The 25890-nt window shown below is 43.2% G+C and overlaps 1 protein-coding gene across 1 annotated transcript; it reads left to right on the top strand.

Annotated features, from left to right (window-relative positions):
- The first annotated feature begins 561 nt into the window (after positions 1–561).
- On the top strand, positions 562–25614 carry LOC117815257 (adhesion G protein-coupled receptor L1-like). Its single transcript, XM_034686864.1, has 23 exons — positions 562–675; positions 3534–3747; positions 4223–4332; positions 6998–7205; positions 8240–8504; positions 8597–8936; positions 10295–10588; positions 13736–13839; positions 13964–14149; positions 14259–14297; positions 14440–14620; positions 14706–14828; positions 15037–15254; positions 15365–15538; positions 16279–16491; positions 17818–18038; positions 18224–18290; positions 18410–18498; positions 19315–19483; positions 20162–20311; positions 20405–20501; positions 20599–20709; positions 22647–25614. The coding sequence occupies exons 1-23, from the start codon at positions 606–608 to the stop codon at positions 24608–24610; spliced, it is 5607 nt and encodes a 1868-aa protein (XP_034542755.1). The 5' UTR covers positions 562–605; the 3' UTR covers positions 24611–25614.
- The last annotated feature ends 276 nt before the right edge of the window (positions 25615–25890 follow it).

The following is a 25890-nucleotide window of genomic DNA, read 5'->3' as shown; positions in this document are numbered from 1 at the left end:
CCGCTCCACGACATCATTTATTCAGGATTACTGGAAAGTGGCCTAAGCTCTGCCTGTCAATGTGTGTGTGTGTGTGTGTGTGTGTGTGTTTGTGTGTGCGCGTGTGGCTGTGTGGGAGAGGAAAGAAAGATTAAGACTCTTTTATGGGTCAGCGGACACTGTTGCTCCTAGCTAATTATGGACTTAAAACACGTACTCACAGGCGTACGCTCACACCCGTGGACACGCACAGATGCACACCCTCTCTCTCAGCACACCTCTCTCTCCCAGACTGCACTGTGCTATCACCATGGTAACAGCAGATTGAGGGACTTTTTTTTCACTGCAACCATTGCTCAGTTGTTATCTCTTTTCCTCTTCCTCTTGGTTTGTCTCTCTATTATTCCGTCCTCCCACCCTGCTGTGCCTTCTCGCACGCACTCATTCACTGTCAGAGTGTGTTGTAGACCATCCATCTCACACACACTCACAAAAACACACACTGATCTGCACACGAGGAGAGAGTGCAGTTCTTCACTCAGTCTCACACCTCCTCTTCTTCCTCTTCCTCCTCAGGCTCTCCTAACGCGGTTGGTGGTGTGACGTCCGAACTCTCCTTGCCAAGCATGGCTGTGTCTCTGTGGTTCCTGGGGGTGTTTGTGTTCACGCTGGCTCACGTCTCCCCCTCCAGCCAAGGTAAGCCCCACGGTGCTGAGGTGCAATCATGTCTGGATATTGATCCTCACACAACAATCAGCAGAATGAATTACAAAAACTTTAAATGGAAGTTAGAGGTGAAGAGAGAAAGGCAAAGTCATCTTGGCCGAGAAATTCAGTGACCTACATAATCAAAAGCTTACCAGAACGTTTGATGTGTGCAGCTTGCCAAAGGGAGCGTTCAAGAAGTTGCCTGTGGCTCTCAGTTAATGAACACTCAGTCATTCAGCACCACGGACAGTTACACTACACCAGCAGCATACTGATCACACCCACATGTTTGCTTTAAGAGTGGGTTTAATCCTGATACAACACAATCACCTTTTCATGCTCAAGCTGCTGTGAACAGCTGGATTAGAGTAACGCTAATGTGATTTCTCACATTTCTTTCACGGATTACAAATGCAGTCAGGTGAGCTTACACGTAGAGACGTGACACAGTAGGATAAAAAAAATGAAGATCTTTGGTTTGTCAGATTGTGTTTACCCAGCGTCTGACAGGTGCTGGTGTAAGCCTCCTCGTCCCCACTGAGTTTAAACACACGATATTGTAATAAAACCACGTAAGACATCATACGAAGGTGTCACAGCGGAGGTGCAGTGTGATTTATATCACTGATCACACTCTGTTTCAGTGGGAGATTTCACACGTGAGCATTAAGAATGAATTACATCAGACGTGAGGTGTTAATGTGCAGATGTGCGTGAACTGTGCTTGCATCAGATGCAGGTGTTGCTGTGATTAGAATGAATATCATGCCAGGTGTGTGTAATTTAGTTAGAATGGTATGTCTCAACATAACTTAATATGGAAATAGATCTGTAGATTATGAAGAGCTCAGCTAAATGGAGCGATCTTTGCACAGTCTGAAAGAATAACCGTGATGATGTCATCAGGTTTCTCCATGCTGGATGTTTTACTTGACATTCTCAGTAGACTTAATTAAAGCATTAAATTATTTGTTTGCTGTGCTGGGAGTGTGGCTCTGTAGAGGACATGCATTGTCCAGACGTATAGCTCAACAGCTGATTGATTGTCATCACACTCTTTAAATCTCTCATGATCCCAAGAAGTGATTCTAACTACACATGTTCACAATGGTAAACTCAGCTTATCTTTATTTATATTGCACCTTTTATACATTCAAGCATGCACTCCAGAATGCTTCACAAAATAGACAAACAACAGAGACATAAATCAACAGCAATAGGTAAATAATAAAAGATTAAAACAAGATAAAGGATGGTTTTATAAAATATTTAAAAATATAAATCATTATAATAAAATCATCATGATAAAATCGATAAAATAAGATCACATAAATACCCAAAAAATTTAATGAAATGAAATGAAATTGTACTAACAATAATAGAGGTTATAATGTAGTTCAGGGCTTAAAATGAATTCCCTCAAAATTAGAAACCAGATTAAAAAGGTTGTTCTTTAGCTTACTTTTTAAAAGCACCCAGAGAGCTCGTCTTTTTGATGTCCAGAGACAGAGAGTTCCACATTTTTGTGGCATAAGAACAGAAAGCTCTCTGGCCAGCACTTGTGAGGGACACGCAAGGAACGCTTAAAAGGGAAGCATTCCCAAAGGTCAGGTTTGTCTTTTTCAAGTTAAGTCAAGCCAAATGTATTTATAAAGCACATTTTAAAAACAACTCCTGTTGACTAAAGTGGTGTACAACCAGAGGAGACAATATAATTGAGAAAGTTATATAATACAATCCCAATAAAAGACGTGAAGCAGCCTTGTACACAATAATACAAACATACTGGATAAAGTATGAGCTAAACAACGATAAAGAGCTGAGTGTGAGAAGAGACGAGGTTAACTTGAACTGAAGGCCATCGAGGAGAGCACGGTCTTCGGCAGCAACTGGAACATGATCAAGCAGCTGAGCAGATCTTATATTGGATGGGTCCACTGTGCCATAGTGAAGGAGCAGACATCGCAAAGGCTCAATCCTCTCTGTGGACCTCTAAATCCAGCTGGTTGTTTGACCTACAATAAGTGGTCTGACTGGAGCACGATACAGCAAGAGATCGACAAGATAGGAAGGTTCTAATTCATTAAAAACCTTAAAAACAATCAATCAAATCTTAAAAACAATCCTGGAACAGACAGAAAGGCAAACCTGAGAGGCTGAAATCAGTGCGATGTTATCACGCTTCATTTTCCCAGTTAGCAGACATGCAGCAGCATTTTGCACAAGATGGAGACGCTGCAGAGACAACTGATCTCAACCAACAGAGAATAACAGTAATCAAGCCTAGATGAGATGACTGCATGGAGCACTTATCAAAGTCATTTGGATTCAGGAAAGATTTAACCTCAGCGTGTTAGCTGGAAAAAGCTTGTCTTCATATCTGAGGAGATCTGTTTATCTAATTAGAACAATCTGTCAAAAATCCTAGCTTGATTTTTGACAGATTGACATTTGTGGGCAGAGCAGATCAATAAATGTCTCAGAATTATTAGATTGAAGGCTATGCTAACGTGCTAGCATGCTGTTTGCATTCATTTCAAAGTTGCATTCATGGTACACATTAAGCTTCACAGAGCAATTATCATCGCTGCAGGATTTGTAATCTGTCTCTGTCGCCTATAAAAGCGATATGTCACTCCTCTCTGCAGAAACGAGTACAATGCTGACTTACTAATTTATTCACAATGGCAGGTTTATAGAAAATCAACCCGGTTCTGTCAGCTGGATGCTTCCGCTCATTGCAGTGTGAATATAAATTGAATTTGACTGTTTTTTAAAGGTGGGCCTATATATGATCCTCTTGCCTCCCTCTATCACCCCCTCCTCACCTCACCCCTCACAAACAGCTATGTCCCGGGCTGCCATGCCTTTTGGGCTGCTGCGCAGGGAGCTGGCATGTGAGGGTTACCCCATAGAGCTGCGCTGCCCAGGAAGTGACGTGGTTATGGTGGAGACTGCCAACTATGGACGCACTGATGATAAGATCTGTGACGCAGACCCCTTCCAGATGGAGAACACACAGTGTTACCTCCCTGACGCACTGAAGATCATGGCCCAGAGGTGTGTATGTGTGTGACTGTATGCTGTGTATAATTGCATTTGTCGTTCTTGTGCTACTGCAGTATGTGCAAACAATTTGAAGCAGTAAAACCGATCAATGAGAGCATCACTGCTGGTACATATGTGTGCACTACTGTACAACATGCATGTGGAAACATTAGACAAAGCCAATAAATGTGTTGTAAGTCACGTGTGTGAGGTGTGTGTGTGTGTGTGTGTGTGTGTGTGTGTGTGTGTGTGTGTGTGTGTGTGTGTGTGGCTAAGTGTGAGTGCCTGGCTGCACCATTAGCTGTGTACTCAGCAGTGTTTTCCTCCAAGAACTGATCAATATTCAGGGAGAGGGGGAGAGGAGACAAATAGTGTCCTTTGCTTCCCCTTTCCTGTCTGTTAATCACTCTCCCTGCTTTCTTTGTTTTCTCATTCAATCACCCGTCTGTCCATCCCTCCGTCCGTCCATCCGTCTGCTGTCCTCCAGGTGTAACAACAGGACTCAGTGTGTGGTGGTTGCAGGGGTTGACGTCTTCCCAGACCCCTGTCCTGGAACATACAAGTACCTGGAAATCCAGTATGAGTGCGTCCCTTACAGTGAGTATGCATTTCAGTAGTCACACACCAAAACACATTCAGATGTTATTAAATAACTTTGCACGTGTATGTGAAACATAGATATACACACAGATTTAACTTACAATTGTTGAGCTACATGTTAGGTTGTAAGGGCCTGTGTCCACTAACAGAGTTTTTTGCATCAGCAGCAGCCATGACCTCAATTTCAATGTCGTGTGGCACTTCCACTTCCCTTCATAGTGACTGCTTAACCTGTTTTTCTTATGCTTCATATTTGCTGTCCTGTTGTTATGCTGTTTTTGCATTTTAAAAATAAAAGGCTAAAAAAAAGAGGAAATGATGTTGCGACAGTAGCTCTAGACCTGGAAATTTACCCTCAAAGCAAAACAAGTATGGTTAGTTTTCTCTGCTACACATGAGAATCGATATAAGATGTTGATATAATAAGTCCCGCCCCTTTCTTCTTTTTGATTTGCTGATGATAAAGAAGTCAGGATACAAGCGCAAGCATCACTGTTGGCATTTCTGCACACAGGACGCTGAGCAGTGAGATGCAGAGCTGTGTTTGTTTCGTTTGAGGAATCGAGGCTGCCGGCAAAAAAACTGCGTTAATGGACACAGGCCCTAAAGAATGTTTTTTCTGTTTCCAAAAATCTTTGATGTCGATTGTTTTGCTGAAAGATTGATAACTAGAAGATACTTTTTTGTTCTCAGGGAGTGTGTGTGTGTGTTAATGTGTGTGTGTGTGTGTGTGTGTGTGTGTGTGTGTGTGTGTGTGTGTGTGTGTGTGTGCGCGTATGAGAATGATGCAAAATGCAACAATAAGGTAGAAGGAGAAAGTACAGAGAGGAAAACAGTAGGACATCTGCATACTGTATGGTGTGTGTGTGTGTGTGTGTGTGAGAGAGAGAGAGAGGGGAAAGAGAGAGTGTGAGAAAGAGAGAGAGGAAGAGCGAGACAGCCCTTGTGCACTTGCGCGTGCATGCGTGTGTGTTTTCCTTTGCAGACTCACGCCACAGGAGTTGCTCTCTTTTCTCCACAGGAGCCTGATTGAGGAAAGGAGAGATCGGGGGAGGAGGAGGGAGGGAGGGGAAAGGTGGGAAAATGAGAGGAGAGGAAAGGAGGGGTGAGGAGAGGAGTGGAGGGGAGTTTGCCGGGTCTCTTTTGTGCTTCCTCTTTCTTTTGTGATCTATAATGTTTGTGGCGAGAATGAGTTCCAAAGTCTTTATCTGTGCAATTCTTTCTTTCTTCCTTTCTTCCTCTTCTCCTCTCCTCTGCTTGCTTTTCTTGCTTCTCTTTACTTCCCTTCTTTCACCCTCTGACTTCTCTTTCTTTCTCTCCTTCTTTTTTTTTCCTATGCTTGAGTAGAAGTGGACCAAAAAGGTAAAGACAATACATTGTAGCATCTTGATCTCTCCTTACCCCCCGACCCCCTCTCTTTCTCTTCTTCTCTTCCTCTCTCCTACCATCTCTCTCTTCCTCCTACCCTAGGACGTTGTTTTCGTAATCATGCTGGATGTTGCCCCCTTTTTCATTTCCTACTTTTATTTTCTTCATTTTATCCATCTCTTGTTGTATGGAAACCCGTCTTTTATCCAGTTTTATCCAGGTTCTGCACCTCTCTTTTCTATCCTTCCTTCTCTACAGTTTCTTCCTCCTTTCTTGCTGCTGATCGATCTCTCTGTCTCTTCTCTCTCTCTCTCTTCCTCTCAGTGCACACACAAACATAAACATAGTCTCCTTTTTTTACACTTTTCTGCTCTATTTTCTATTTACTCACACACAAGCATCCTTCTTTCTTTCTTTCTTTCTTTCTCTCCTTCTTTCTTTCTTACTTTCTTCATCCATCCCTTCCTTCTTGTCCAGTCATCCTCTTCATGCTTATTTTCCCTTTTCTTCCCCTATAGGAAGAGTCCCTTATTTATCTTCATAGGAAAAATAAGACCAAATGTGTGTGATTATGTATCTGTCTGGATGTGTGCTTATCAAGCACTGCTTACACGTGTGAGTGTGTGTGCATGCCTATCTGCATGCCAGTGTGAGACTGTTCAGTAAACATGTGTCCATGCAGTTATTGACATGTGGGTGGACCAATCGTTGTGCTCGGCGTAAACTAACCAGCCCTCTCATTCACTTCAAGGCAAAATTTAGCCCCGCCTTCTGTGTCCCTGATTCTACCTCACACTTTTTGTCACTCTTTTTGCACTAACCAACAAACACACACACACACACACACACACACACACACACACACACACACACACACACACAAACTCACACGCACACACAAACGAAGCACATAAATACACTCACACACCTTTCATTGCAGTGTCCCTGTTGTATTACTCACCACACACACACACTAACAGTGTGTGATTACAGCACTTTTACATCTCTCTGCTTGCCTCTCAAGATCAGCACAGGTGTTTTAAAATCCCTCTCTCTCTCTCTTCATTCTTTTTCTCTTCTCGCTGAATCAACTGCATCTAATTCATCCATTTTTCATGCATCTATTCATTTTCTCCCCTCACCTGCCTCCACTTTCTCTCCACTCTTTTCTCTCCCTCACCTTTTCCTCTTCTTCTCCGTCTGCCCTTCTTCTCACTTCTTTCGTTCTTCCTTCCTCCCTCTCCTTTTTTTTCTCACATCCTGCTGTCGCCCCCTCCTTGCTCCCCTCCTCCAGTTTTCGTGTGTCCCGGCTCACTGCTCAGCATCCAGCCGGCCTCGTCTCTCCTTGAGGCAGAGCATCAGTCGGGGGCGTGGTGTAAGGACCCGCTGCAGGCTGGTGACCGGCTGTACGTCATGCCGTGGACGCCGTACAGGACGGAGGTGTTGTACGAGTACGCCTCGTGGGACGACTACCGCCAGAACAGAGTCACCACCACCTACAAGTGAGTAAGCCTGGGTGAGAGGAGGAGATTTGATGTACAGCTGATGAGCGGTGATCAGAAAAATATAGGAATGAATAACTTTCTAGAAGGGAAATTAAAGCCAATTCAAATGTCAAACTTTCAAATATAAGTATTAGTTAATGTTTGGATTTCTGGCTAAGTTATAGCTTCCAACAAAGCCGAAGTAATGATACCTTAGATTTACTTAAAAAGTCGACATGTGCTCATTAAGATTACACACACTCTTTAAATATAAACAAAAAAATGGAACATTGAACATTCAGTTTTCACATGTGCTGTCAATCATCCATGACTGAACTCAGGTTACAAAAAGGAAAACATTAGGTAGCATTAATAAATGCTAACCATGGTATGTTAGGTATCCCATTGATGTTATAAAATGATGATTTAAATGCTTTGTAACACTGATTGGTGCACAGGTTTGCAGCATATCCAAGATGCAATGTTCAAAGAATGAAGCCAATATGGAATTGCAAAAACATGTACCCATGAATATCCATGTTTCAGACTTATAAACATGTAGCCTGGGACAAAAACACTCGCTTTATATGCCTCATTTCTTTATCTTTAATCCTGAATTTAAAATGAATCAGTTTGTGTATATTTGGCCAAAAGGTGTGCATACATTTGCAGCATTAGGGTCTGAATCAGGTTGGCTGACAGGTGTGCACGTTGTAGCTAAATGCCAAGAAGCTCAAGGCCTGCATCAGCTCCATCTCCTGCCTGTCCCTGGATTATCAAAAGAAAGGTTGAGTCATCATTACCAATATGGCGACTGCTATAATTAGGCTTCATAACCCCTCTTCAGAAACAAATGGGTGACATCACAAAGACAGTCTTTTTCCAAAATGAGCCCATTCCACTTAAAAACACTGATCAGCACAGACAAAACTATCAACCAGCACTGTAACAAAAGCTTTGATTGCTTCTGCAGATTAATAACATGGTTAACAGTATTTATTTTCCTCCATGTGAGGAATTGTAAAGTTTAATGTCATCATCCTCTGTCCCAGGTTGCCAAGTCGTGTGGACGGTACAGGCTTTGTGGTCTATGACGGGGCCGTTTTTTACAACAAGGAGCGAACGCGCAACCTGGTCAAGTACGACCTGCGGACTCGCATCAAGAGCGGTGAGGCTGTGGTTGTCAATGCCAACTACCACGACACGTCGCCATACCGCTGGGGAGGGAAGTCAGACATTGATCTGGCCGTGGACGAGAACGGCCTTTGGGTGATTTACTCTACTGAAGCCAATAATGGACGCATCGTAGTCAGCCAGGTGCAGTAAGAGGAGAGAAAACAGATCGATAAAAGGAAAGAGGGGAGGCTTTTGTTTCTGAACTCCTTCATCTCCCTGTGTCTGTGTTACAGGTGAACCCCTACACTCTAAGGTTTGAGGGTACATGGGCCACCGGCTTTGACAAGCGTGGGGCAAGTAACGCCTTCATGGCCTGTGGCGTGCTCTATGCCGTGCGCTCTGTCTTCCAGGACGATGAGGGTCAGGCGGAGGGCAGAGTCGGCAGCGACATGGTGGTTTACGCCTACGACACCAGTCGTGGACAAGAGTTGCCGGTTCAAATCCCATTCCCCAACCCATATCAGTACATCTCCTCCATAGACTACAATCCCAGAGACAACCAGCTGTATGTGTGGAATAACTACTACGTGCTGAGATACCCGCTCCAGTTCACACCCCCACCACCCACCAAAGGTAAACAATAATGGATTAATCAATGTTGTACTTATATTTTGATTCGTGTAGTGTCCATTCACAATGAAAGTTAGACAAAGAGGCAGAGTTTACAGCATATCTCCAACCACAAACATGGACAAGCGTTCTTTCATCAGCGAAACTTGGAACCAGCTTTAGTATGAGACAAATATGAAGAAGTTAACATCCAAATTCATCCTGATAAAGAGCAACACAGCTGCAGCTGACAAATTCAGCAACTGATAGATATCACTGCTCCATCATTGGTTCAAGATTAATTGTCTTTTTAAGTCAATAAATGAATGAGTCAATCATTTTGGTAATTCTTTTTAACATAACATAGCATAGCATAGCTTTTTATAGCAAAGTATGGTATAGATAAGATAAGAAGAATTAACATAACTTAAAATGGCTTAGCTTAGCATGGCATAGCATTGACTAGCATGACATGACACAACACAGAAAAGTGTAACAATGCATATCATAACATATAACATTACATTACATAACATTACATGACAAAGCAAAACATAGCTTAAAATGTCATAGCATAATATAACATACCATATAATCACATATTGTAGCATAGCATAGCAAAGCAAAGCATACAATTACATAATTGAGCACACTTTAGCATAGCATAGCACAGACTAGCATTAAACAACAGCAAAACACATGTGCAACATAAACATTAAATTACAACATTACATTTTATCACATAACATTTTATCACATAACATTATGTAACATGACATGACATGACTTAGCAAAGTATATCATAAAACTACATAGCATAGCATAGCATAACAACATAACATAACATAACACAAGACATAGCCTAGTATATCATAACTTTAGATTTCATGACATATAATAACATAATATAACATACTATAAGATAACATGACATGAAATAACTAGCATTGTATTTCATATTTTTTCTGAGTCACTTTAGAAGTGTATCTAGTTATGAAATAAACAACAATGTAGTACTGAGCTACCCTGAAGTCTCCTGGCTTACCTCATATTTGACTTTGTAGTTCAGGCCACAGTCTCGAGTCTAGCCCTTACTCTTTGTAATGTAGTTTATAGACATTAATCCACTGTGATTAAGCATTTGGCGACAGTGGTGAGGAAAAACTTCCGCTAACAGGCAGACACCAAGAGCAGAACAGACTCGCTGCTGAATAGCCATCTGCCATGACCAGATGGATTTAGAAAATGAGATAAAGGGTGATGCATAAAGAGTGAGATGAAAAAGGATAAACAGACTGATCAACACTGATTACTAGAGATCGTGTCGACCTGTAAAACCAAAGCCAAGACTAGAACTAGGAGTTTGGTGTCTTTCCCCTCAGGTCCTCTCTCCTCCCTGATGACAACCGTCCGCTCCTACACGGCCACGGTCGCCCTGACTCCAGTGCGCCCTTCAGCCTCTCATCCAATCGGCGTCATCAACAGAGGACCCTTTGACCAACGACCAATCACAGCCATGGTCCCTCTGACCCCACGTCCACCTCTGCGTGTCCCTTTGGCTCCTGGGGGCCCTGGTCAGGTGGGCGGGTGTGAGGGCCGGGTGGCACGAGGGGTGCAGTGGCCGCCAACCCTGAAGGGAGAGACCGTGGAGAGACCCTGCCCTAAAGGGTCCCTGGGTAACTGAAGCATGGCGTTTGTGTGTGTATGTGTTTGCATGTCTGTGTATCTAGTTTCCCTTTGAAATGTAGTCGGGTGTCCCTTCTTTGAACTTGCCCTCACATGAGAGAGAGAAAAAAGAGGTTTTACTGCTGATACCAGCCGGGTTCATCAACTCTCCGTCTCGCTGTGCAGCTGTCTCCAGCCCAGCGCTTGCTGCGAGCAAAAGCTGTTATGCAGATTATGCAGATAAGCCTGCGGTGCATTTAGCCTGGTTCTAATCATGTTGAATGGTTTGGACATGGTTTTAGCACAGAGGTGATGATAACACCGGGGAGTGATCTAATGTTTAATCATGTTTATTGCTGAAAATTGGTGTGGCTGTTTATACTTATAATTAATTTGCAGAACTGGTGCGTGACAGACACTCTAGTCCTGTTTCCATAAAATATTTTGTAAACAAAACAGAATTTCATGTATAAACTTTTAAACAGATCAGGCAAAGACTCACGTTTAATCACTGGAGAATCATCATTTGATTTCTGTTCCAGGGAGCTCTTCAAGTTTATCAAGCTTATAGTTTTGCTCCACTGGTCGTACAAAATATGATGACAGTAAATGTAAGTGACAAGCACAGCTACAAATAGCAGAAGAAATAAGTGAAACAAGGTACTATTGTTGTTTCCTCCCTAAGAGGACCCAAAAAACTCACCAAACGAACGATAATGTGGCATCCCATTTGCCCGTGTAAGACCCTCATTTTCTCATAGTCAAGACTTTTTGAACCTTCACACCTTTTGCCAAAACTCTAAGGACAATTTGTACTGACATTTTTGCAAAATAGAAGCCCAAATTCCAATATTATGTCTTCAATCAGGATTTTTTCTTTACCATTGACTTTATATCACAGTTTTTCTAAGTGGCTTTGGTACATTTCTCGAAACATCCTCGACATTTGCAAAACAGTAAGTGCATTTCTCAAAACAATGCATACAAATAGAAAAAAAACATCATGGATTACCTGCAGAAGCCAGTATCTTGCTCAAAATCCTTAGTTCATCTCTCCAAAGTAAATATCTGTGTCAATGAACATGTCAGTGCCATCAGAGTGACAAGTCCTTTTGTCATTCTGTACACATAAGACAGTCAAACTGCTGAGTCATGTTGTCAATATAACAGTGCACTCTGGAGGGACGTTCTGATGTAAACTATGGCTAAGGTTTTGATGACAGTTATTGTAAACTGTAAGTTACACCTTAGTGTATGTGGGAGATTGGTAGCAAGAGACTGGACAAGATTCACATTTACGCTTTTACATTGTAACATTGTGTTGTATATATACTTGATAGTTGATGGTTCATGAGATGCAACTTTGAGCTATTTCAGAAAACTGGTTGATCATTGGTTGATCTAATGCTTCACACATGTCCCTATGTTAGAGAAAGTCAAGATTCACCTGGGAGCAATTTACCAATTCAGGACAAATTTAGAAAAACAGTCTGATGAAAATGTACAGAAATATGACTGACATGTTCTGACAACATGTTCAACCATTGTGAAGACTAGGGCTGTCAAAATTGCTCCAAAATGACGTTCGAATATTCGCTCTAAAAAAATCCCATAGGTTCGAACCATTCGAATATCTATATTTGCGCATTATGTCAATAACAGGTGGACAAACTAATACAAGAAGACATAACTACTTGTATATGTATTTTTATTTAAGATATAACATGCCTAAACATACCTACAAATTACAAAACAATTAAATGACCTAATGGTCTATACCGTAACACTTTTAAGACCTCTCTCTCGCTCGTCCCCCTCCCCTCTCTGCGTAATGCGCTGAGTGAGTGCTGAACAAGACTTGTGCGAGCAATTAAAGGTCCCGACTCTTGTCCCTAATATAGGCAGGCTTCAATCAGTGATTGAAGCAAATATTATTCACATTAATTGAAGTTAAAGTTAAAAATGAAAAAGTAGTCCACTTACATTCTTGGCACTAGTATGAAAACACTGTCAATGTAGGGTCTTAGGCCTGACAGGTTATTTGCCAAAAACACAAGACAGTCCACATGTGAAGAGGCCAGTGCCGATCTCTTTTTATTCACTATATTCCAAATGGAGGAAAAGACGCGTTCAGAGCGCACTGAGGATCCGGGGACGAAGTCTGCTTCACGCAGTGCGCCCACTCGCAAAGCAGACGCTGATGTGTTTTTTTCCACAATTGAATATTAATTTTCACAATCGAATCTCCGGTTTTTTTTTTATATTCGAATATATATTTAAATTTAGAATATTCGTTGACAGCCCTAGTAAAGACTTATGCGATGAACTAATGCCTAAATGTTGTGGAGGGTGAGACTATTCAACAGAGACCCATTCTAATACATTTTGATCATCATCACATAAGCACTTGGTAATGTAGGAAACAGCAGAGAATTGTACAGAATCATTTGCATGGATGTACCAAAGCATCTGAAACTTGATCAAAGAAATGAGAAACTGCTTTTTTGATGTGCACAAGTGACACAATGATGTGAAGATTGAACAAGTAGTTTTGAGAATTTCAATTCTGATCTAAGAAATGTACCAAAGCCACTGAGAAAAACTGTAATATGGACAACATGCCTCAGTCTATGCCAATTCTAAAAAATTAAGCCAAAATACCGCCTTGATGGCGTGACATATTATGCTGCTGACGAGAGGCAGTCTCGCCGCTGGACCCTGACCCTAGGAAATATTAATCACATTTATTTCAATGAAGGAAGTAGGCTTTAATACCTGTACTGCAGCCAGCCACCAGGGGGAGCTCTAGAAGTTCTGGCTTCATTTTGAGGGAGCTGTTGTGCCGTCCATGTTTGTATACAGTCTACGTTTTTGCCAATCATGCTTTGGAGTTTTTTTATGTGCAAGTATTTTTTAAATCTATGCAGCTTTGAATCTTTATTGCAAATATACCATATTCAGACAAGTTATTAGGTATGCATCATTTTTTGTTTGTCTATTTCATGAATATGTTTAGATAAGTATGAGTCACATGTGATGCTTTCATCTCCCACATATGAAATTAACATAACTGGAGTGACAAACAGGTCCTGTCAAACATGAGCCGTCCTCAGTGTCTCTAACTGTTGGCGTCCTTCTGCCTGTCTGTCTCTCTGCAGGTATTGCTTCCTATCAGTGCGTGCAGACGCCTGTAGGCTGGAGCTCCAGAGGACCTGACCTTTCCAACTGCACCTCTCCCTGGGTCAGCCAAATTGCACAGAAGGTTTGTCATACACACGCATTTACACACAAGCACGTAGCAGACAAATCCCCCAAAGCAATTCAGCAACCAGGTCTCTTTTAAATGTCAGAATATTTGACATTATAAACACCCCCTCTCACTGCAGATTAGGAGCGGAGAGAATGCGGCTAACATTGCCGGGGAGCTGGTCAACCTGACGCGTGGGCGGATCTACGCCGGTGATGTCAGCATGTCTGTCAGGCTGATCGAACAGCTATTGGACATCCTGGACTCCCAGCTCCAGGCCTTGAGACCGGCCAACAAAGAGTCAGCGGCTCGCAATTATAACAAGGTAAATTGTTCCTCTCGTCGATGCTGATGTGTACTTGACCTTTCCTGGAAATGAAAGCTGAAATGTCAGCCATGATGACTCTAACACAAAATGTTTTCCTGCTCTTCAGCTGCAGAAGAGAGAGCGCACTTGCAGAGCCTACGTACAGGTAAGATAGATAGATAGATAGATAGATAGATAGATAGATAGATAGATAGATAGATAGATAGATAGATAGATAGATAGATAGATAGATAGATAGATAGATAGATAGATAGTAACTATATGTCTCTTTGTCTCTCTCTCTGTAGGCCGTTGTTCAGACGGTTGATAACCTGCTGGGTCCTGAAGCCTTGGTGTCCTGGGCTGACATGAGCAGCTCTGATCAGTCCCGCTCTGCATCCCTGCTGTTAGACGCGGTGGAAAAAGGAGCATTTTTATTGGCTAACAATCTCTATGAAGGCCGTTTCAGTGACAGGACCCCAAATGTTGGTACGTGCCTGCTCTCAGTACTCTTGGTGATGTTGTTCAAACACTTTGGCAATTCTAGTTTAGACTGTTTTGTGTGTGTGTGCAGACGTGGAGGTGTATGTGCTGAATACAGAGGCGGACATACAGGACCTGACGTTCCCTCACTCGTATGACAGCGATAGCATCCTGCAGATATCGGCGCTGGCTCTGCAGCAGTACAGCAACAATGGTCAGTGACATGCACCTGAACAAATCAATACTTGAATTAAAGGTGTATAGCTTGGATTGGTTAACAAAAGAGGACATGTTATGGAAGTAATGCACGTTTTAAAATCAAGATTAAGGCTCTAAAATCGATAACAGGAATAAACACTTCAGATAGGTTTGTATTTTCGTCTCTTGTTCACTGTTTCTCCTCCTCTCTGTTGTTTCTGCAGGCCAGGTAAAGCTGGTCCTCACTCTCTATAAGAATCTTGGCTCCTTCCTGACCACCCAGAACTCCACCCTGCGACTGGGGCTGGGACTCAGTCAGGGTTCAGAGGTCAGACGTAGGAGTCTGGTGGTCAACTCCCACGTCATCTCTGCGTCTGTGCACAGAGGATCCAACAGAGTTTACCTCTCTGAGCCGGTGATCTTCACTCTTAGGCACCTACAGGTCTGCTGGAAGTCTTGTTGAATGTTTGGACTCTTTAAGTTCTTACCTCTGTTGCTGAATCGAACCCCTGAGAATCCTTTAATGGCACTAAGAAGTTTTTGTCTCCACAGCTTGAGAACCACTTTGGCCCCAACTGTTCTTTCTGGAACGCATCAGGGGTTTCTGGGAGTGGCAGGTGGTCCACACAGGGCTGCCGCCTGATACACACAAACAACACACACACCACCTGCGCCTGCAACCACCTGTCTAGTTATGCTGTCCTCATGACGTATCAGCAGCCTGCTGTGAGTAACTCTAAACACGAAAACAACAAACACTGTTTATTTTACCTTGATGACTGAGCAGAGCAAAGCGGTTTATGGGTAGAGTCTGGATTTTAGAAGACGCTGTGTGAAGTCTCTTTGATATGGAGATCATGTAGTAAAATTAAACACAATCTCAGTCAATGTAGGTGTCATTTTTTTTTTATTTGACGACATTATTGTGGAAAACTTTCGATAAAACATACTTAGAAGGAACAAATTACAATTCTTTGTTTGGACTTGCACTTACAAATTCTGATCCAGTCTTTCTGCAGCGGAGGACGGAAGCCATGCACACGTTTCATTTCCCCCTGCATGTTGCATATAGGCTGGGATAAGATCAAGTATTTGCTGTTACACATTAAACCTCTTGAGGCTTCAGACTCCATCTTTATGCAGCCATTTGCATAAGGTGCTCTAAAAAGTGTTGTTTAAAAGTCAGCCACAGAGGGGGTGATAATTGCGCGCTGTAAATGAGACGGATTGATAAATGCTGCGGGCTGTTTAGTCCTGCCATGAAATTTAATTAAGTCTCTCTGTGCAAGATGTTCTCTTTGTGTAGTGTGATCCAAGTCATTTGAATGGATGTTATGTAACACACACAGACACACACAACCAGAGGGAACAATGCACATGCACAGCAACATGATCAGCACATGGTTTCACTTTCATCTTATAATCAGATTAACTAGGTGTGTATTTTTCACTCATTCCCTCCTCAGTTTGGTGTCGGTGTGGAGGAGCTTCTCGTCTATGTGGTTTCTTGGGTGGGCATTTCTGTGGCGCTGGTGTGTTTGGCCACCTGCCTTACCACCCTATGCTGCCAGGGGGCGCCGTGGCACACCGACCACAGCACCATCCACTGTAACCTGTGGGCCAACCTGCTCAGCACAGAGCTGCTGTTTCTCGTTGGGGCAAACAAGACTCAGTACACAGTGAGTGTAAATCAGATAAAACATGCTCATGTTGAGAGAATGTTATTATGTATGATACGCTGTCTACTTCTGTGTTTTAACACTCAAACAATAACAGGCACTGCAGTGTTTCTGAGTGTTAACACGTCAATAAAACCAAGAGTCAATATAGGTGTTATTTAAAGATGAGGACAGAATTAGACACAGAAACGGTCATAACTAATACGAGGACACAAAATATTTTATCCTAGTATGAAAGTGACAATTCGTAAATCAACTAGGGGAAAACCTTACGGGCTTTAGTTTTGAAGACTAACATAAAAAAACCTGACTCTGTCATAGAGCAAGATGGACAATTTCTGCATATATCCTATTTATTTATTTTGTATTATTTATTTATGTATGTTAGTTTTTAAAACTCTAAGATGTAATTTATTACTATCATTATTATTTATATTAAAGGATTCTTAATATTTATTATTTATTATTGATAATGATATAACATTTAATATTTTTAATATCCCTATTATTATTATAAACAATTTTATGATGTTTGGAGGTAATGGAGGGGGGTTATTCTTGTGTTCTTAAAATAATATACAACTGGGTATCTTGTACCGGATGATGGATGTATACAAGACATTAACCCAATAAAAATATATTTAAAAAGGAAAATCATGGATTTTTGGATGCAAAAGCTCACAACAACTTAAATTTAATGAATAACAAAAAAATAATTGGACCTGTATGCATTAATCCTACATTGGTCAAAAACAGCAAAAAAAAATGAATATGAATTGTAGATACACAGCAGGAAAACTAACATTTGTAGTTACTGTGTGCATACATTTCTAATGAAATAATCAAATTTTTAGCTAAAATCCTAATCAAAGTCTTTCCCTCTGTCAGCTAACTTGATCAAGACAAGATTGTTTTGGCGAGCAATGTTCAGGGCCAGGTTTTACATTTGCTGATGCGTAAATAAATAAATATATATATTTTTTTAACTACAGTGATGTCAGTCTTCATGGGCATGAAGATAATATAAATAAATATTTCTCATACTTAATCTGAAAAAGTGAAATATATACTAAAAACAAAAAAAAAACTCCTAAAAATATATTCAGTTTTTCATGCATTTGAAATATCTCTAAATTCTAACAAAGTTAGAATATAATACATACATACTCAGGTATAACATGGTCCATGGTTTGAATAAAGCAATATTCAAAACCAATGTGAATAGTCAAATTTCTATCTTTGTAGTTCTGGCGTGAACATTTCAGTAAAACCCTCCTCCTCCTCCTCCTCCTCCTCCTCTTCCCCCTCTTCTCGCTAAATGTCCAGGTGGTGTGCTCCATCATCGCCGGCCTGCTGCACTTCTCTCTGCTGGCTTCGTTCTGCTGGTTGTGTCTGGAGGGGGTGGAGCTCTACCTGCTGCAGAGGGAGGTGTTTGAGGGACGCAACTCCAGGAGGAAGTACTTCTACCTGTGTGGATACTCCATCCCCGGGCTGGTGGTAGCCGTGTCTGCAGCCATTGACTTCAGAGGCTACGGCTCCACAACAGCGTACGTGTTTCCAACGTGTGTGTGAACGTGTGTGTGTGTGTGTGTGTGTGTGTGTGTGTGCATGCTACTCTCAAGCATCTGCATATTCTACCTTTAAATCCTTAACTGATTATTACTGTGGGGGAATTTTTTTAATGTGATTGGTTTGTGCTCTTCTGTGTGTGTGTGTGTGTGTGTGTGTGTAGATGCTGGCTGCGAACAGACAATTACTTCATCTGGAGCTTCGTGGGCCCTGCTGTGGTCATCATTACGGTGAGTGTGTACGCTCTCACACTGATTTTCTGATGGTTTTAGTAATGAGTGCGTATAACAGCCTGTAATGAATTAATAGATGTTAATCAGCATGCAATGTTTGTCGTTTTCAACCTCAGCTGAACCTGGCTGTCTTGGTGATGACCTTACATAAGATGCACAGCACTGCTGCTTTAAAGCCAGACTCTAGCCGCCATGACAACCTGAGGTAAGTATGCCGATTTGTTGTTGTTAATTGAATGTAGAGGCAGTAGCTTCGGCAGCGATCATGCAGTCATAGGAAAGACAGTTTAGTTAGAATCACAGACTGGATGTTACTGTCATAACTCTCATATCTCTGTTTTCTTGAGCTTAAGGCTCTTATGTGACAAATCTAGTCTCAAAACTGATTTGGAGTCAGTTAAAATCTTCACAAGTTATCCTCGCTGATTCATGCACCAGATGTCAGATGGTCGTTTTATGTTTCAGTAAAGCTTTAGCATTTTGTGGATCAGCAGCATTTTGCACACTTTCAAGCCTTCGGGAGACCAAAATAAAATGCAGCAGTGTCTCGACAGCGATGTGAACTATGGGGTGTTCGCAGTTTTTTTGAGGACGTAAAGGTCAAACCTCAGAAGTGCTGTATAAATCAAAAGAAGAGAGTGCACACAATGAAGAGAAGAAGGAGAGAGGGAGGGGGTGGATTACTGAAGTCAAGTTATTTCAATAAACTGGTGGGTTGAACAGAGAAGTTTGACAGAATGCAGCTTTATTTATGGTTTTAAGTTTGCGTTGAAAAGCACTCTGCAGGAGGAAGACTGATGAGAGTATTTGTCCTGTTTGACGGTATATTAGTTTAATGTACCCTGCTCTTTTAGTCCAAATCTCACCTCTTACTGTAGAGGCACAGTTAAACTCCTCAGCTTTTTTTTTATAGAAGTCACAGGCCCAAAAAACTGCATAACCAAATCATTCAATATGATGCATTTGATGATTTTCCTCTGAGGTGAATTACTTAGTGTCTGCCCTCTTTGTGCATCTGCAGGGCGTGGGCGGTGGGCTCCCTGACGCTGCTCTTCCTGCAGAGCGTCACCTGGTCCTCGGGCCTGATGTTCCTGTCCGCTCCGTCTCTCATCCTGGCCTACCTCTTCTCCTCTCTCAACACCGCCCAGGCCCTGCTCATCACCATCCTGCACTGCACACTCGCCAGAAAGGTCTGTGTTGACTTGTCATAATCTCCATTTACAGATTCTGCTTAAAAAATGCCCTCAGTGGAGAACAAACTGTGACAAGAGATCTGCATGCAAAGTGAAGTGCCGCTAACAATCCGTTCCAGATCAAAGATTTTGACCTGAATGACAAATCTGTTTGACGCTGTGTTGAGAAAACCAAACAGTGTTTAGATTTCCTGAGTCACTGGACTGCATCAGAAAATATTGATCTAAGATCCTTTAGAAGTTTTTTCCAGAGGAAAAACAGAGCTTGTATTTTGACTCTTTACAGATCTGCATCGTGATGTTATTTCATCAAAATTAAGACCAGTAGTAAATCACAATTTTTTTTTTACATTTTCCGGTTTAAACTGCTGCAGAGAACCAGAGTGAAGCCACTGTGTGACTTGCTATTTCCAGTGAAAGAGAGACTTCTGCTGGGTGTAATGAATAATGAAATAATTTTGCAGACATATCTGAGAATGCAAAATTCTTACTTCCAAAGTTGCTAATCGGAGTGTAAACAATGCAGTGCATGCAAACAGAAGTCTTAGCTTGAAGTCATTTATTGTAACCACTGGCTACACTGCAATGTCTGCACACTAAGCCATAGCTGCACATAAGCATACATTATCTGTCTGCGTTTGTGACTGAACACAAGTTTTTGAATACTTCCTGCAGGGTCAGAAGGACTACGGCCGCTGCCTGCGTCTCTCGCAGTGCTGTGTCACTTCCTCCTCCAGTTCTCCTGACTCAGTAAAAGGGGCCGCTCTGCGCTCAAACAGTCGCTACACCAGCAGCCAGAGCCGGAGAGCGACAGCCAACAGACAGGTACATTATAAAACTCTTCAGCTCCGTCTGTAGATCCGTCTCTCTCACTGTGTCTCAGTCAGTTTGACCTTGCATGGATTATTTCTGCTCCAGAGTCGAATCAGGAGGATGTGGAACGACACTGTGCGCAGGCAGACCGAGTCTTCTTTCATCGCTGCAGACGTAAACAACACTCCCACTCTGAACCGAGGTAAATAAAACTGTTCTTTCCTTTTAAATCCCTGTGTGCTCCTCTGTTGTTTGAGAGTGCTTTAAGTATTTTAATCTCTCTCACACTCCATCCTCAGCTCCTTTAGGGAACCACTTCCTCACAAATCCAGTGCTGCAAACTCATGCTGGAGCGTCACCTTACGACACAATGTTGGCGCAGGGATACAACCAGCCCTTCACCGCCACAGGTACTTCACAGTTAACGTTCTGTCATTCTTTCATTTGTGTGTGTGTGAGGTTTTGTTTAGTTTAACGTCCCTCTTTTTGTTGGTTTCTTTTACTGTCTGCTCTCTCCGTCACTTGCGCAGTCTCATTCCACACTGGACTGTTATCCGCTCTTTGAGAAGACAACAGTTGAAATGATCAGATACTCTTTAGACTTTTTCTTCTTTCTGTAGTGTCTTTGTTGTTGAAAACAGCCTCATATATTGAGATCAATACAGGAAAGTCAAATAACAATATATAAACACATTTCACAGATCCTCTTTTGATATAATTTAACATATCAAAGAGATCCTTAATAAAATGGTTTCTAAGACGATGCAAAACAGTGGTCTTAACTTTTTCCGCAGTGCCCCCTGTGGTCAATTAAATGTTTTCAAGCCTCCAAAACATGCGTCCATATCCTTTAAATCAGGGGTTCCCAAACTTTTCAGTCCGTGAACCCCAAAATATAGGTGCCAAAGACTCTTGACCCCCACTGTCTCTCAGTGATTTAATGTGGCTTCATTTAGCTGGTCTGCAGAAAACAACCCTACATATATGAGCATGTGTCTGTGTTTCCTGTGCAATTAAATGAATTAACCTGCTGTTACTGATGCTTTAGATAATGAACTGTTCACTAACCCTAAACTTAGGAGTCACCTGGAAACAAAGAAAGGCAGAAAACTCATTACACTTTATATTTTCAAGGTTTTATTTCAAGTTTAGCTGCTATTTATGTTGATATTTTTTACTATAATGGGTAAAATCTACTATTTTTAGATATCTTTTAAAAAAAAAAAGACTCTGGAAGACATCTCACGACCCCCCATTTGTGTCTAGCAACCCCCAGAGGGTCCAGAACCACACTTTGGGAAACCCTGCTCTAAATCACACGTCAGTCATGTACTTTGCTAAAAAATTCCTGTATCTTTAGAATTTATTGGAAATAGTGTGAACAGAAATATAGAAATGCATCTTTATTTTGTGACATCAAACTTAAAAAAGCCCCTTTTATAAAGAAAGCAATCTAAAAGTACAGCAGCGTGCATCGCTATATCTTTGTAAGGCAGTAAGTTAGTGGAGGTGAATCCAAAGATGAGATTAGACTCCTCAAAATTCGTCAGAGACTTTGTTTCATTAGCTTTGACGTTTGGTGCAGATTTGTCAGCCTTCACCCCCCATTTGTAAATACTGATTTAAGACACAACTGCATTTCATAAAAGTAGTGAGTCAATTATGTGATTCTAAAAACACCTCAAAAGTATTTACTTCAAGTCTGTATGGACGTTTCTTACTTTGTGATAATATGGACGGATTGCATCAGGTGGTCCCGTCTTCCTCCATGCTCACCTGGCTGATATTCCCCTCACAAACTCCAACTTCTGCTGGGTGTTATTCATATTTTTCTGCTTCTTTAGTTCAAATCTTTGCAGTTAAACTTGACTTGTGTGTCTCTTGTGTTTTTATGTATTTACATATTTTAATTGATTTGATTTTACCTTTAATTGTTTGTCTTTTAAATGTTTTGACCCTCTGCTTCTCTGTCTCTCTGTCTAAACGTGGACCAGTAGGAACCTTCAGAAAGAGTACGAGCTCTCCTTTGTTGTGCTCACTTTATTCATTGAGCGCCACTTCCCTGTGTACTGTGGTTCAATTCATAGACTCTCTGTGCAATGCGTGCACACAGTATGATTCACAGACCATGAAGACATAACATACATCTCTCATGTGGCGACATAAAGAAACATTTCATCAGAGATTATTGAGTATATCTAACTGATCTGAGTAAATCTGCACCCTCAGGTGGCACATTAACCCTGATCTGAACTCATTCACTCATAAGTCCACTCCTGCTGTTCTCTTCATGTGAATATTTATGGATCTTTGTTCTGTGATTGACACTTCCTGTTTCTTCCTGCAGAGGGCGGCGTGACCCAGAGCCAGGAGTCCTGCGGGTTGGACAGTGTGTGTCTCAACGGAGGCTACACCCCCAACACCTTTACCCTCCACGGTTTGGGAACCACACCGGGGTCTCGAGCTGGAGTGGTGGGCAGCACGGACCTCCTGAGAGAGGGAGGAGACGACATCTCCCCTGCCCTCCTCACCCCCCATGGAGCCTCAGATCTGGGTGGCGGTGCAGGAATGCGTCGGAACCTGTCAGATGCTGCTGCGCTGGAGAAGATGATCATCTCAGAGCTGGTGCAGAGCAACCTGCGGCCCTCTGTCCCGATGCCAGTCCCTCCAGAGCGCTACGGAAGCCTGGCGAGGCCTCACCACCACGACAGAGCAGCTCTTACCCACACCGCCACTTTGACTCGACACACACAGGCGCCGCCACCTCCTCAGCAGGAGAGCTGGGCTGCTACAGTTCAGCCGAACACTCGCCTCAATGCACAAGAAGGCTGGGCGCCACCGAGGCACCATGCACAGGACTCTGAAACTCATTCCATCGCACGCGGACCCGATCACGCTACAACTCCACGCCTACAAGACGGCTGGTCGCACTCACGTGTAGATTCTGAATCCCATGAGCTTCTCAAAGACAGTGACAGGCTGCAGCTGCAAGGCACTCTGGGTCGGCGTGGGCTGCAGGACCGGCAGCAGGCACGCCCCCCTGATGTTCAAGCACGGCCCTACTCTACCCTCAGCAGGACGCCTGGTACCCTATCCCGACACCGCAGCACGGTGGAGCCAAACGGAGGGACAGACAGAGACAGAGAGAGGGACAGGGAGAGAGAGCGGGAGCGGTACCGGGACAGGCCTCTCCCTCCTCCTCCTCCCCCTCCCCCGCAGGAGTCAGAGCCGCTGTACAAAGCTCTGGAGGAGCCGCTGCTGATGAAGCAGAGGGAGGCCTGTGTTGAGTCATGGAGAGGACAGGATTTAGAAAAAGATGAGACATTTCTCCTAAAAAGAGACGGAATAATGGACGACTGGAGGGCAGGGAGTGAGAGAGGGAGGGATGAGTCTTTCAGCTCTCAGAAAAGAGAAGGAGAGATTGATGAATGGAGAGGAGGCATGGAGAGAGAGAGGGAAGAGTCCCATCTGTTGGAGAAGAGAGGTGGGAGGATGGAGGTGTGGCGGGGAGGAGAGGCGGAGCAGGAAGAGACTTTTATAACTCAGAAGAAGGATTTTGGGAGCGAGGGATGGAGAGTTGGAATGGATAGAGAGAAAGATGAATCCTTGTTTTTGAAGGACAGAGAGGGATGGCGAGCGGGGATGGAACGAGAGAACGAGAAACAGAAGGCGTTAGACGTGTGGAGGGGAGGAGTGGACGTGGACAGAGACGAGTCTTTCCTGTTTGAGAGTAAAGATGGAGGTCTGGACGCCAGGAAAAGAGGCTCTCTGCGTTACCACGGTGAGCGAGAGGATTCTGACGGCTACACTCTGCCTTTGACCCCCGACCTGGACCTGGACCCTGACTCCTCCCCCATCTACGCCCGGGATTCAAACCCCTCTCCGCTCTACCCCGGAGAGCGCCGCTCACCGCCTCTTAACATCTTTCCACGAAGCTCTCCACCGACAAACATCTTCGCCCCGCGAGACTCCAACTCGCCTCCGAACAACCTGTACTCCCGCCACTCCCCTCAGGTGTACAGCCGCAGCAGCTCCCCTCCTCGCTTCTACACCCGCACCTCCCCCCCGACCCTCTCGTACCCCGACAGCAGCCCTGAAGGTCCTGAGGAGATCAGCCCCACCGGTCCACCCCAGCGACCTGCTCTGGAGCTCCCCTACAGCCTGGGACGGCCCCCTCTCGGCCCGCGGCCCAATCACCTGCAGACCTTCTACCAGCCGCCGCCGCTGGCGACCAATGGGGACGCAGCGTACACAGCAGAGCCCACCTCGGAGGGAGAGGACGGACAGATGCAGCGGGTGACGAGCCTGTGACTAGGGCGGTGGTGATCGGGGGATAGAAACCAGGCAGGAGGAGGAAGATGGCGGTAACAACGACCGATGAAGTAAAACAGATGGAAACAATGATGATGATGACGATAACACTTTAGAGGATGATACCGGATGATGATGATGATGAAGGGTAAAATGATGACAGTGATTGCTCCTTCCTGCTTCTATCTCCTGGTCACCACGAGACTTCCCCCTTTTCATGTTTTGTTACTTTTCTACGACTGTGATCCATTTTTAACTCTTCCTCCTCTTCCTCTCTCTGTCCTCTGACCCTGCTGTGTCTTCCTAGCTCATTGGTGCTTTTCCTTGGTTACTTTATTTTATTTTTTTGCTCATTGTCTTCGTTTCTATCGGTTGATCGGCCGGGTGTCGTCCCTCCCTGTAGCAAACAAACAATGTGTCAAAGAAGCACTTGTGTGTTGCCAAAAAATCCTTTCAAAGAACATGTGCATGACTTTCTAGTGGCTTTTACCAGGCTGCATACTGTAGGAGGAAAGAGCTGATGTGTGTGTGAGTGTGCCTGAGAGTGTGTGTGTGTGTGTGTGTGTGTGTGTGTGTGTGTGTGTGTGTGTGTGTGTGTGTGTGTGTCTGCGAAGCTTGATGAGCATGTGTGTGTGAGAGAGTGCGTGCTTGTATATACATCATTCTTGTATAATTAATGTATCACAGTGAAGCATTTTATCAACATCAAACAGGGGGCCTCTTACACACATCCCCTCTGACTGATTTTGAACTCTTGACCAATCCCATTTTCACATCAAGACCAAAAGCTCCTCCCCGGACCTCCACCTGCCACAGACTGTCAGAGACCAATCTGGTTGCAGTGGAGTTTGTCATAGCAGCAGAACTTTTGAACTCCGGAGCCAGAGATCATATAAAACCTCAAGACTTTTCTGCAGCCCCCTGAGATCCTTGTACATATTGACCTCAAGTGTTCTGATTGTCTTGTATTGCTATTGAAGTTCAAGTAAACATGTGAAATAAAAGATGCTGTCTTTCTCTTTGTGTGGAAGAACAGGGAGAGCGATGGTTTGAATAATAACAGAGGAACAAGTACCTCGACTGACTGTGTGACACTAATCAATCAATCTTTATCCATATAGTGCCAAATCAGAACAAACTATCTCCTCAGACTCTTTCCAAACAGAGCAGGTCTAGACTGTACTCTATGTTCTATTATTAACAAAGACCCAACATCAAGACAGGATAAGATCCAGTCCCATCTTACAGACAGGACTCAGTCTGATCTCATCTTCCAATCC

Source organism: Notolabrus celidotus, chromosome 7 (assembly GCF_009762535.1).
Source record: "Notolabrus celidotus isolate fNotCel1 chromosome 7, fNotCel1.pri, whole genome shotgun sequence".
In the NCBI taxonomy this organism is placed as follows: Eukaryota; Metazoa; Chordata; class Actinopteri; order Labriformes; family Labridae; genus Notolabrus; species Notolabrus celidotus.
This window is presented reverse-complemented; position numbering and strand designations above follow the sequence as displayed.